Source organism: Panthera uncia (genome assembly GCF_023721935.1).
Source record: "Panthera uncia isolate 11264 chromosome A1 unlocalized genomic scaffold, Puncia_PCG_1.0 HiC_scaffold_17, whole genome shotgun sequence".
Taxonomy (NCBI): domain Eukaryota; kingdom Metazoa; phylum Chordata; class Mammalia; order Carnivora; family Felidae; genus Panthera; species Panthera uncia.
This window is the reverse complement of record NW_026057577.1, coordinates 34,091,571-34,104,912: the sequence shown is the minus strand read 5'-3', so window position 1 is coordinate 34,104,912 and position 13,342 is coordinate 34,091,571. Positions and strand designations below refer to the sequence as shown.

Here is a 13,342-nt window from a genome sequence, read left to right as displayed (position 1 = left end):
CTAGAACTAGCCCTTTCTTTTCTATCTTTTCTGATTAGACTACTGCATAAATCTTTAAAAGGCTGACAAAATGCAGAGAAGCTACAACAGAGGAAATCAATATATGGTTTTTTAAACTGTTCATATTTTTCCAAATTCCAAATTCAGTTGGTATTCAAGTAAACCAGTAATAGTGACACAAGAACAACTTTTCTTTAGATTGAGAGACCTCAGAATGTACAGTGACAAAGACATGAGAACATAAGGAACTCTAAAAACCAAGCAGAAGCAAAAAGTGTATCAGCAGGCCTATGTCAAGTGGAGGTTTTTGCAATGAGGCTAGACTTACTACAATTTTAAGTAACTTCAGCTTTATTACTTTCCATTAACAGATGAAAAATGATGTAAGAGTTCCTATTCATTAAAACACTAGAATTTGCAAGAACATATGATATAGTCCAGGTAACGATCTGACCACTTGCCTTAGATCATGCTGCTTCCACAGAGGTTGATTAGATCCCTCAAAGTCAGAACCACCCAACAAACAATAAAATTCCACTAAAGGAGTCTAGATAGGTTAACAGTGGGTGATCTCAATCACTATACAGGCCCCAAATGAAAATTATTACTGCTCTCTTAAACCTGGAGGCCTGTCCAGACAGACTTGACTCACAAGATGTCACAAAAACAATGGTGGAACACAACTGGAGGAAAGAAGGCTGTTAGGGACTCTGGACATCATTACTAAACTGTAGATCGGATCACTTCAGAAACAAAAGGAACCATCAGCCTACAGATCATTTAATCTCAAGAGGAAAACCACCATTTCTTCTTGAATGTTATATGAACTTTTTTTAGCAAAAATACCACTGGGGTGCCTGGGTGGCTCAGTCGGTTAAGTGTGTTAACTTCGGCTCAGGTCATGATCTCACGGTTCATGGATTCAGGCCCCGCATCGGGCTCTGTGCCGACAGCTCAGAGCCGGGAGCCTGCTTCGGATTCTGTGTGTCCCTGTCTCTCTGGCCCTCCACTGCTTACACACTGTCTCTCTCTCTGTCTTGCTACTTGACAACATAGTCCAACAAATTTAACTTTAACTTGGGGTGAACTTCCTTTAATAAATTAAGAGAAGCATTAAGGAGGAGGGGGAAGTTTATAGAAAGGGAAACATCATAGAAAAGGAAAAATAGCATCATATGGGGGGAAATTTTACATATCTGGTAACTAATAGGTACAGGTCACAGGAATCATTATCTAATTGTAAAGCGTCCTATCTCATTAATGCCAGGGCTTACAAACTTTTCCCTCCTATTTTAATTTTTTTTTAACGTTTATTCATTTTTTGACAGAGAGAGACAGAGTATGAACGGGAGGAGGGTCAGAGAGAGACGGAGACACAGAATCCGAAACAGGCTCCAGGCTCTGAACTGACAGCACAGAGCCCGACGCTGGGCTCGAACTCACAGACCGTGAGATCATGACCTGAGCCGAAGTCGGATGTTTCACCGACGGAGCCACCCAGGTGCCCCTCCCTCCTATTTTATATGTGGTTAAAATAACAACTTAAAATCTTTTGGGCTTCACAGGCACAAGTGCTTCTGGAGCAGCGTCTGATACCAGTTCACTGTGCTACCACATTCCAACTACTGCAGCTAAACCCTCAGTTCCTTGGCAGCATCAGAGGAAGTGGTACTCCATAAAAATTTATTTTCCAGTAAAATGGTAAATAAGAAAAAGTATGAACACAACATTTTTGACCATTTCAGATAAAGAGGTTTCTGAAAGGTATCTGTTTCTTTGGAAACAATACAGAAGGAACGTTCTGTTTTTCTGCTTCCTCACAGTCACTCACTTCTTGAGGCCACCGGGCCTACATTTAGCAGTTCCTTCTGGCTTTTCTTGCTGTGGGGCAGGAGACCAGATTTCCTTTTTAAGCTTAAATGAGCTCCAAAAGGGAACCTGAGAGCTGCCCCTATGATAGCAGTACATGAGCCTCACTGTTCGGCTTTTGTAACATCTACTTTGGCTGATTAGAAAGAGGCCTTCTGGGGTCATTTCAAGGTTTGTTTGTTTGTGTGTCCTGTATTTTGGGTCACCTGAACAGAAAAGTCACTATTCTTGTACCCTTTTCCAGAAAATGGCATACCTTAGTACAGCATGGGAATTAAGTTATTTTTCTGTTACGGCAAAGCTATTTTAAAAAGTACCTACCTGTGTCTTTCTGGCAAAAAGTAAGCCTACAGCTAGCTTTTAACTAGTGACATATATATCAAAGAAAGTTAAGAAGTCTCAGTGAAAGAAAATAAAATCTTCACATCTTCCATGATGGTTTGCTAGCACAATTTCAAACTAAATTAAATTTCCTCTCAACTAGAGAAACATTCTACATTTGGATCTAGATGAACAGTTCTTATCCCTGTCAATGGACAAAGGAAATTCAGTCCCATGGGATATTATGGCTTTTCAGATTCACTCTGGGGATACTGACAATTAGTAAGGAAGTCATTAGAATTCTAAATGCGGCTCTAAGCCTCCAAACCCCTAATTTAGAGCTCTGAATCCTCTGGGCATGTCAGAAATGATTTCAAATCAACTAGACTAGCAAAGTCAGATAGAAAAGAAAAGAAACTTAAGACGCCCTTCACCAGGAGATGCTCTAAGTTTCTGACAACTCCTAAAGCACAATAAGGCTTCTGACCCCAAAATACAGAGAATCGCAGGGGCCTAGAATGTCCCTTCACAATTCCATCAGCATTAGTACTAAGGACTGCCTACTGCAAATCATAATCCCATACTTTGCTTTACATTTAGAATACTCCTATAAAACATTTCAGACAGTTTTAAAAATCCAAACAAAACAATACCAATTTCTATGAACAAAAGCCACTCAATACAGTCTCTAACAATACAGGAAAACTGAGAAGTTCAGGCTTTCTTCCGAACCTGGCTGTTACTGGTTATGTGTTAGAAGCAAGATGAGGAAGGTGTGCAATCCCCTAATAAACATTGAAATTTCCTTCTAACTGAAGAATGAAGAGAATAGAAGTGTGATCTTGGTCCATTCAGAAATTCAAAGCTACCATTTGCCTAGACCTATAGAATCTATTATTTCTTAAAAAAGAGAAATAAGGGGGCACCTGTCTGGCTAAGTCAGTAGAATATGCAACTCTTGACTTCAGGGTTGTAAATCTGAACCCCACACTGGAAACAGAGATCACTTTAAAAGAATTAAAAGGGGAAGAGAGAGACAGAGAGACAGAGAGAGACAGAGAGAGAGAGAGAAAGAAGTCTGTCCCCTCAGGATATATGGGCATCAATGGATTAGGGGAAATCTATGGGTGATTTGGGCACCCTTTGTAAGGAGAACCATGGCAACCCAAAAGAATTAACTTTTGAATCTTTGGCAGGTAAGAATTAAATGTGAGGCTTAGAAATAGTTACCAATTATATGGATATGGATATGGATATGGATATGGATATGGATATGGAGAGGAAAGAAAAAAAGAGGACAATAGTAACTTCATAAAACTACACAGAACATCTGATAAGTCTCTTAAAGTTAGGATGTCCTAGACACAAAAACACATTAGGGCATTAGGCCAGCAGTGTCAACGTCCATCTGAGTCCAGACTTTGTAACCTAATTCAAATTCAGGATATGCCACATACTTTTAAACACGCAATAAATGGGGCGCCTGGGTGGCTCAGTTGGTTAAGCGTCCGACTTCGGCTCAGGTCACGATCTCGCAGTCCGTGAGTTCGAGCCCCACGTCAGGCTCTGGGCTGATGGCTCAGAGCCTGGAGCCTGTTTCCGATTCTGTGTCTCCCTCTCTCTCTGCCCCTCCCCCATTCATGCTCTGTCTCTCTCTGTCTCGAAAATAAATAAACGTTAAAAAAAAAAAAATTTAAACACGCAATAAAACCTACTTCAAATGTTTTATTTCTTTTAAAAAAAAAAAAAGAAAAAAAATCCAGCACATGTGGCACTCTTAAGGAACAAAGTTTTCTTTCAAATCAAAGTACATACTGCCTTGAAGAAATTTACTTTAACCAATACAAGCCTAAGTTCTTTGCATGCTTTAACTTTTGTAAGAAATGCCTTAGGAATATACTCTACCATGCAGGTATCTGACCTCATCTATCACTGTAACTTTCTGTTATTTACATAAATACATTTAATTATACATATGAAATGCTTAATGCAATTTGTCATATTCAAGAAATTCTCATATTATTCTGTTTCTTAAAAACTTTTACCTATTTTTTAGAAGATTTTGTTTTGAAGTAATCTCTACACCCAACACGGGGCTCAAAACCACGACCCCAAGATCAGGAGGGGCATGCTCTCCTGACTGAGTCAGCCAGGCATCCCTGTTGCTTAAAAAGTTTTAATGCTGGGGCGCCTGGGTGGCTCAGTCAGTTGAGCGTCCGACTTCGGCTCAGGTCATGATCTCACAGCTCGTGAGTTCGAGCCCCACGTCAGGCTCTGTGCTGACAGCTCAGAGCCTGGAGCCTGCTTCTGCTTCTGTGTCTCCCTCTCTCTCTGCCCCTAACCCACTCGCATTCTGTCTCTGTCAAAAATAAATAACCATTAAAAAAAAAAAAAAAGTTTTAACGCTGTCTCACATCACCTGGCAAATTAATTATGGTGGGTAGTTTCTTTTCTAGATGCACACATCCTGATACTATCATGAATCTTCAACACAGAGAACTCCACTCTTAGCATCTGATTACTTTTGTTAACTATGACTACCCACAGCAAATAGAGAACAAATTAATGTTCACAAAGGGTTAGCTTGCATTGAACCAACATGTCCCTGGACTTTAAGGGCTGCTCTATGCATTCTACTGTTCCACTGCAAATGGGCTTAGTGCTCAAGATATTTGAAACCATTGTCTCAAGCTGGCTTTGCCAGCCTTGACCTTCAACACTCCTTTATGCTATAATCAAACTGCTGTCCCTTGAGCAAGCTTCATACTTCCTTGCCTCTGTTACACTCTTCACTCTGCTTTAGGTGATTCTGAAATCTACCCCACCCTATCCAATTTCTGCGTATCACCCGTATCCAATAACTGCGTACCAGTTGATGGATGTCAACTGGTACACCCTTTAAAACAAAGCCTTGTCTGATCTTCAGGGGGTGCCTGGCTAGCCCCGTCGGAAGAGCATGTGACTCTTGATCTCAGGGTTGTGAGTTCAAGCCCCATGTTGGGTGTAGAGATTACTTTAAAATAAAATCTTTAAAAACAAAAAACACACAAAAAAAGCCCCAAAGCCTTGTCTGATCTTCAACTAACCTAGCCCCTAGGGTGGTTCGAGATTCCTCTCCACAACCCACCCATCCCAAACTTAAAGGAACAAAGTGAAGTCTAAGAAGTCCTATCAGATCTTGTTACCAGAGAGGACTCTCTCTGGTATACTCTTTCCCAAGATTCCATAGCTCTTCCTTTTTGCAGCTAAAGATGGAAGATGGAGCTAAGCTCTGGAGAAAACCACATAGGAATCAAAGAGGAGACTTAGCAGGGCTTAGTCCTCCTCTTCTAGGCAGAGGTAAAGGTCCGTTCCCCTTCCTTTCCTTGGGTTTGACCCTCCTTACCACCAGAGTGGTAATGTCAGGGTGTGAACGTGAAGAAGGGCACCAGGAAAGTCTCCTGACTAATTTTAAGAGATGGAAGCCTTAGTGGGCTTGTAAGTAGCCTAGGCAAAAGGAGTTCCTCATGCAGACAATGGTTTCTTCCCATAGGAGCTCTGGGGATTGGGGGACCTATGTAATTACAGCCAAGTGATTAGGCCTAAAAGGCTCCTTTTCAATGCTATCCTCTGGAGCTGGTACAATAAGCAGTGGCTTCAGGATTCAGGATTCAAAGATCCTGGACCCCATAGTTACAGCCAAATATCCTAGCTTCCCAAAGACTATGAAGACCCCTGCCTCTTCTATACTGTCAGAAGATGAGATAATGTTTTCTCCTATGGTAGTTTTTCCAACTTGCCCATTTCAATAGCTTTTAATGAAAACACGCCTTAACTAAACTAAAAACTGCCAAAAAGGCAAGGACTATGGCTTCCTTACCTTCTCTATATTTCCAACTACAGGGGGCATACTCTACTCTGATCGTGGAGAAAAACTGGCAATGTATCACATGATTATACCGGGACTAGAATAACGTTTTGTGTAATACCTTTAATAAATAAAGAGAACTCTGGTCCTAGGGAGATTTGAGAACGTTTCTGGCATCTTCCGAACTTTTGCATAATTGATAAATCCTCTGAGAAACAGGAGAAAACCTGATTTAAAAAAGAAAAATCAAGAATGAATTTATAATTTCTGTATTAAGTACACCCTCCCCACAGAAATATCCCTATTGATAGCACTATTTCATCATTTTTCTGCTAAAAGTTATCAAAACATGAGCAATTTCCAAAGGATTTGCATACAAAATTTTCCATTTCTCATTGAGAAGACATAATCTTGAGAGCCCAAATGAAAATCTTTTTGCACATTCAGAATCTAATTGGTCTAAAAGGGAAATAAAAAATAAGATAGAGCTAAACCTCTATTATTTGATAACCTCACTGAAAGGCATTATGAAAACTTACCTTCTGGGTTCCAAAACAGTATTTCAATAATTAAGCCACCCAAAAAAGACAGGTTATAAAATATTTTTCTCAAAAAAAAACAAAAAAAAAACCAAAAAAAACCCCATCCCTCTTGTCAAGGTTTTTTTTTTTTTTTTTCTGTCAACTGTACATATGCTGTCCACTAGGTGTCAGGATCCCCTTAACCTATTACAGCAATTCTTTTTATATTTTGTTTCGTTTTGTTTTTGTTTTTACAGCAATTCTTACATTCTCAACTCTAAATTTAATTTCTCTATTCTTAAAAATATATGTACAAGTAGGGTTCACTCTGCCCTTTATTTCCCAGGCACTGAAGGAGTGAGGCTGATTTTCTAAGTCTACACCGAAAGCTATTTACATATTCAGTTTTCACCTCTTGTAACAACCAACCCCCTCCTCCCCCCGGGAAGGGGGTATGCCCCCTCTAATGACAGCTCACTCTCTTCTGACCTTCCTCCTTCAGAGCTCTTCCCTGAGTCTTAAGAGACATTTTAAAAACACCTTTATGGTGATAAAATTCACATACCATAAGCTTCACTCATTTAATGTATACCATTCACTGGCTTTATTTAATTTTAGTAGAAATATAAAGCTGTACAACCAAAACTATTATCTTAACTTGAGAACATTTTTATGACCCCTAAAAAATCTGTACCCATTCAGCAAGCACTCCTCATTCCCATTCTGTTTGGCAGCAAAAGTAGTAAGTGACTAGAGAGCAGGGGTTACCCCATCACGTGCTGGGTTGTGGAATCCTGGTGAAATGAGTGGTTAATATGGAGTGGATGCCTACAACTCAGCTCCAGTCAAAGGGTGGGGGCCAGGTGGAAATATAGGCCTGTTTTGCTAGATATTCCAATTTTTAAGAAAAGTAAAAACATTGAGACGTTTTATATGGAAACTCCTGATTTGTAAGTGACGGCAACTAATTTTTAAAAAAAACCTCTGAAAATAACTGTAGAACAAATTATAACTACAGGCTAGATGTAGCTCATTGAGTGCCAGCTTGAGAGCTCTGTGTAGACTTGTTCCTAGCAAAACAACAACCAAAATAACAAAACACCCAAGAATTGGTTCTCTCTGCAAGAGAAATTCCCAAAATGATCTAAACATTGGATCCAAATGCACAAGTTATATCCTAAGTGTCACTGTTTTTTCGCTTACTAGTAAGCAGTAAGATAAACAGAATGACTAATTACAAGTATGGTAAATTCTTCTCCCAAGAAACTTTAATAAAGGAAGGAAATCAGTTCATTAAGTTTCTATAAATTATCTATGTTATCAACAATCAACCTAAAAATACATATTTAATGCCTCTCCTTTGGTCCATTCAGGACTTGTCTGAATTTAGGCTTGGGGGATAAAGGAAAGTCACCCTTTTTCGTAAAGATACATTTTCAAGAATAAGCAAGCCAAGAAACTATTCCTCCAAAGTAACTCTTCTATGGGTCATTTTTATTATTAAGTGCCTTAAGATTAAGGGGGGGGGGGTTATGATTTATCTTTCCTTAGAATTCCAAAGACTATTAGTAGAATAGATGATGCTACTGGGGAAGTGGGGGATGGTGTGATATAAGATTTGTATTTTCTAAGTAAAATTTAGGTTCACCAATGCATGGTCTATCACCTTGGGCAAAGCAGGTAGGTCCTGAATATATTAAGCACCTGTTGGGCATGGGTGCTACACTGTGCTAACTAGACCCATTAGTAGCGTTGCCACCAAGGATCTTGATTAAGAAGGTAACAAGGCGGCCCAAAACAGGAGACAGGAGAAAGCGATATCATAGAAGTGGGCGAGGCAATTATACTATCTTGAACGGGATGATCCTGCTACGGTTCTAGAGAAATGACAACAGTGATGGTGGTCAGTTATTGTATCATAAATATTTTCTTCACGAAGAAAGAAGAAGCCAAAACTATTCACCCCACTGTTCATTTCTTTGCTTTAAAATGTCTTAGAAGAAAAAATTTTTAAATACAGAGTAAAAAAAGATAATCTTAAGGTGAACAACCTGAAATGCCTAGCATATTATATTCTTTTAATTGCAAAATCATTCTTATTCTCACCAGTACTGAACTAAAGAGTTCTAGAAACCCAATAATGATTCTTCCAGAAGTTATGTCTAGTAAGACTATACATTTTGTTTCTTGCTGACAGATCTGACTGATTGGCCACATACATGCCTGAGTAGTTAGTTCAATTTGTTAAAATATACCTATAAATAATTTGGGGTTAAGTTTGTGAACCCTTTTGTCATGAATACTCTCAAGGGGAAAAATACTCGCAAACTATAAAGTAAGTCCTATTAGCATGCCCCACTGGTCACATGGGAAACCTGAAAAGTATATACGAATGGGTTAGGAAAAACCTACCACTGAGAGACCTTTTATTAACCTGCTTGTTACTCTAATGGTGACAACAACCTAGCCTTTAAGAAATGTTTTACAAATTATACTTACTATTGGTAATATATTACTGTATCATAAGCAAGATAAGGGTTTACTAAAAGCAATTTTACTTCTAAAATTAAAAATATCTTTTCTCTCCTTTGTCTACGTTAAAAGCACTTACCTAAAACCAGGAACACCCACCAGAGCCAGTACTGACCATCAAAATATCCAGGGAAATAGGTGGAAAACTGAAAAATAAAGCAAACAATTTTATAGCAGCTTAGCAAATACAATTTCACGTTTCAACTTAAGGGCACACAAAACACAAGACTTTTGCATACCAATGCTATCATTTAGCTCCTGCAAATTTTTAAATGAAAATATTTTATGTATTACTGACCTGAAATGGTTATGACATATGCAGACACGTTTCCTTTCATGGAAAAGCAATCTTGAGATATGATTTTGTCTTATAGACTCCTTGTTTTGCAGTGCTCAAATCTGTTTATTTTTTACAAGGTTTTTTTTTTTTTTTTTTTTTTTGCCCCTTTAATTTTTTTTTTTTTTTAAAAATTTTTTTTTTTTTTTTTTTTTTGGCCCATGTAATATTCATCCTTCTAGAAATACGTTTTGATGACCCTTTGACTTTGCTTACCCAGTGACAGAACCAATTATTTTGTTCCTATTCTTCCAGGTATGCCTTCACTTTGCAAGCTTTATCATGTACAACACAATAATTCGACTCCTTTGCCAAATAATGGCACATTCTGGCCAAAGGGAATTGAGGGCTGCTAAGGTCTTCTTGCATGTGGAGAGAAAAGCAAGAGAAGAAACAGTTGTCTTTCTTCTGCTGAGCACTGCTGTGCTTCTGCTGTGATGCCTTGAAACTGCTATGGCCGTTTTCACCCTGAGGGAGGAGCAGCTGTACTAACATGCTGAGCAGAAGTGGCAACTGTCCCTAATGATGTCAATGACACCCTGATTTAACTATCCTCCACGTCAGGGCTTGTTTTCATGGGAAATAAATGTGCTCCACGGTTTTCTAAGCCATGTTGAACCCGTTTTCTGTTACAGACCAGGCCATCCTGATACAAGTTGATTCACTCAATTCAGTTTTAAAATTTAGTCAGCTCTGAAAATTTTAGTTAAAAAAAAGATTGGTAACTAATTTTATCTCTGTTTTCTACTGGGGGCTTCAGTGTCCAAGAATTTAACACAGTCTCAGTGTTAAAATATAGCATTTTATTTCCTAATAGAACAATTTAAGACAGAAGGAACGAGAAACCACTTTAGGACTCAGGCTCTTAACCTGAAGGCTTGTCTCAGATGAATATATATTAGCCATCTGGGGGAAAAGTCCTTAACTTTTACCAGACTCTCAAAGGAACTTGCAATCCTAAAAATGTTAACTGGTTAAAATAAATAAATTTGAAAAACTCCAGCTGTCAGTCAACACCCATTAATTAGTTTATAATGCCAATTTATGATGGATACATTGATTTTATCTATAAAAGCAATAAACTTATATGAAATCGCAGTATACTTTAAGAGACTAGATTTTTTTTTAAGTATAAATTACTTCAACAATTGTGACTACCTGATAACTCCCAGATCACTGATGATTTCTCTCTAATATACTGTAGAGATAAAGTCCCCTAATGGAGTAGCACTTGTTAAACAGTTTCAGCTCCCAGACATTTTGGTATAACCACTGATGCTACTGATAAACAACCCTGGAGGGGAGGAAGAGAGCTCTGAAGAGAGGGAAGAAGGGGGGAGAAACAAAGTGAAAGAAAGAGGGAAGAAGAAAGATAAACTAAAACTTTAGTAGAATTAGTGAGAGGGTGAGAGGAATGCCTATTTTTAATGAGACACCAAAGAAGTGTTATCTTTCTTTTTGTCATAAAAACAACTAATTTCAGAACAAACAAACACACATATTATCCTATTATAAACATTAAAAGCAGAGAAAGCAACTTGTGAACAACCTGTAAGATAGATACCTTGGGGCCACCAATATTCACTAGATTTAAGTATAAGACTTGCATGCATGAACCAACTGCAAATGATTTAGGTTCAACTTCATGAAGCCAGAATAAAGACAAACCTAAAATCCTTTTAAATGTAGAGATAATGCTAAGCAACAACACATGAAAAAAAAAAGTCAAATATTCAAACTTATTCCACTTCTTGTTTCTCAAAAGGTCTATCTTTTCTGGTATACAACTTACCCTGACAATTAGGATCCACTTAATTAGAGAGAGACCAAATCCTGAAATGGCCCCATACCTTCCTGCAGCTGAGGTGGTCAGACAAAAAGACAGGAAAAATCCAATCCAGTTAAAGAGGAATGCCACTGTAAAGGCAGAGAAGAAAAAAAACAAAACATGTCAAACATGTCCTGTTATTATGGTAAGAGTGCCTTCTACACTTGCTTTTGCTTAAATGGTTTTTCCAAGGATAAAAGCCCAGCCCATCCACCATAACACTTCCCTTACCTCCTACATCCATTCTGTCTTCCTCCCAAAAGCAAACAAGAAAACATATCTATTGCTATTCACTTTCAAAAATGCCTTAACATTCACCAAACTGTATACTTATGACTTGTGCCCTTTTATGTGTTACACTTCAGTAAATAAAATAATCTGATTCAAGTTATTCATCGTCCTACTTCTATGAATCTTGACAGCTACATAGCATCGCCTCTAAAAGCACTGCATTTCCTTTATATCTAATCTTTTTAATACCGCAAATTAAAAAAATGGTTGCTCACTTCTAAGTGACACTCAGGAACAGATAAATGCAAAATAACATCAAGGAGGGGAAAAAAAATTCGGCTGACTTTGATCTGTCAGAAAATAGAAGCTTGCAAAAAAAAAAAAAAAAAAAGGCAAAATCAATCAGACTAAGGTCTTCAATTCCTACTCTACAGGTCAGGTCTGAGTAGGAGCAATGCCAAGGATCCTTGCAGACCTAAAAGATGAGGCTTACTTATTAGCTCATGTAAAAATACAGCATCCCCATAACTACTTCAGTTATATTTTCTATAGATATAAGAGAAGACAAACAGAAGGAATATTAAGAAAAATGTATACTAAGTTCCTGAACATCTCAATAAGAGGCATCAAATGCATACAATGTATTAAAATATTAGTTCAACTAGTCACTTTAATTCAGTCAGATACGGCCATACTTCAAAGCACTCTGGTTGGTGAGAGGTGGTCCTACTATGTGTATTTACTTACTGAAAAAAGTTAACATGAAAATCCCATCATTTCCTATCCTCAGCTGGTCAGCATCATCAAAGTCATCCCGACCCACAAAGTCTTCATCCTAAATGAAAAGAGAAAGGTAAAATCAAGATGAATTATTTGTAGGCAAATGAAAGGCATCAAGAAAAATAAGGAAAGGAATAAAAGTGAGTACCAAGGAGAAAATTTACCGCTTTGGCTCAATTCAAAATAATGAGCATTAAGGTTCAGTATGTGTTAAAAATTTCATTTTGTCTTTTAATAAAAGATACAATTAGAGAACAGGCAAATCTTTCTTCTATCTCTATAGTTTTCTAAATGAACTGTTCATTTTATAACCCAAGTTCTTTAAGAATACACTTCAAAAATTATAAAGTTCAAAGAGAAGTATTCACTCAAATATATCTAAAGGAAAAATACATATTTGGCTTAAATTTGCCTTACATTCTAGAATCAGTAACCCAGGGCCTGCTGAGGGCCCAGATATTAGTAATCCAGGACCTTATTAAGAAGTTCAAATTTTTATAAGACATGGGAGAAAAAGAATAGCAAGATCACACATGAAGAGGCTGTGGGGCTGCCCAATGCTCAACTTTACAACCATTTTGTTCACTTTAGTATAAAGGTCTGAAACAACCTTACTTCCAAGCTTATTGGCGGAGAGGATCCTTTCCATCCTAACTTGAAAACACATTACTCCAAGTCTAGGAGGAACAGGACCCTGACCACCATTAACCATGTGGCCCACCTTTTCAACTGATGTATGTTATGTGTTGAAATACTGAAACACATATGAATATACACTTAAAAGTAAAAGCCAGATTTGTACACAGTCCAATGAAGGTTCCTCAAATGCACAAAAGGAAAAAAAGGGAAAAAAAAACCCTTAGGGACAATCCAAACTCACCCTACACAGACAGAAAGGAGGCTGGGAAATCCATAACAAGCTAGGGTTCACCTGGGGAGGGTGTACTGGAGAAACGGAAATGTAAGGGGCAGCTTCCATTTCAAACTTAACACACTTCGTCTCCTGTTAGAAATTTTTACAAGAGGGGCACCTGGATGCTCAGTCGGTTAAGTGTCTAACTTTGGCTCAGGTCATG

General features: G+C 38.0%; 1 protein-coding gene across 2 annotated transcripts in view; it reads right to left on the bottom strand.

Annotated features, from left to right (window-relative positions):
* The window catches only part of NDFIP1 (Nedd4 family interacting protein 1), a 56,350-nt gene that overhangs the window by 3,003 nt on the left and 40,005 nt on the right, over positions 1-13,342 (bottom strand). For both annotated transcript variants that reach the window (XM_049648519.1, XM_049648518.1), the window contains exons 4-7: positions 12,234-12,321; positions 11,220-11,344; positions 9,170-9,236; positions 6,159-6,264 (exon numbers count right to left, since the gene is read on the bottom strand). In XM_049648519.1, coding sequence (XP_049504476.1) covers positions 6,161-6,264; positions 9,170-9,236; positions 11,220-11,344; positions 12,234-12,321 — 384 coding nt within the window. In that variant the 3' untranslated portion in view covers positions 6,159-6,160. The remainder of the gene's footprint in view (positions 1-6,158; positions 6,265-9,169; positions 9,237-11,219; positions 11,345-12,233; positions 12,322-13,342) is intronic.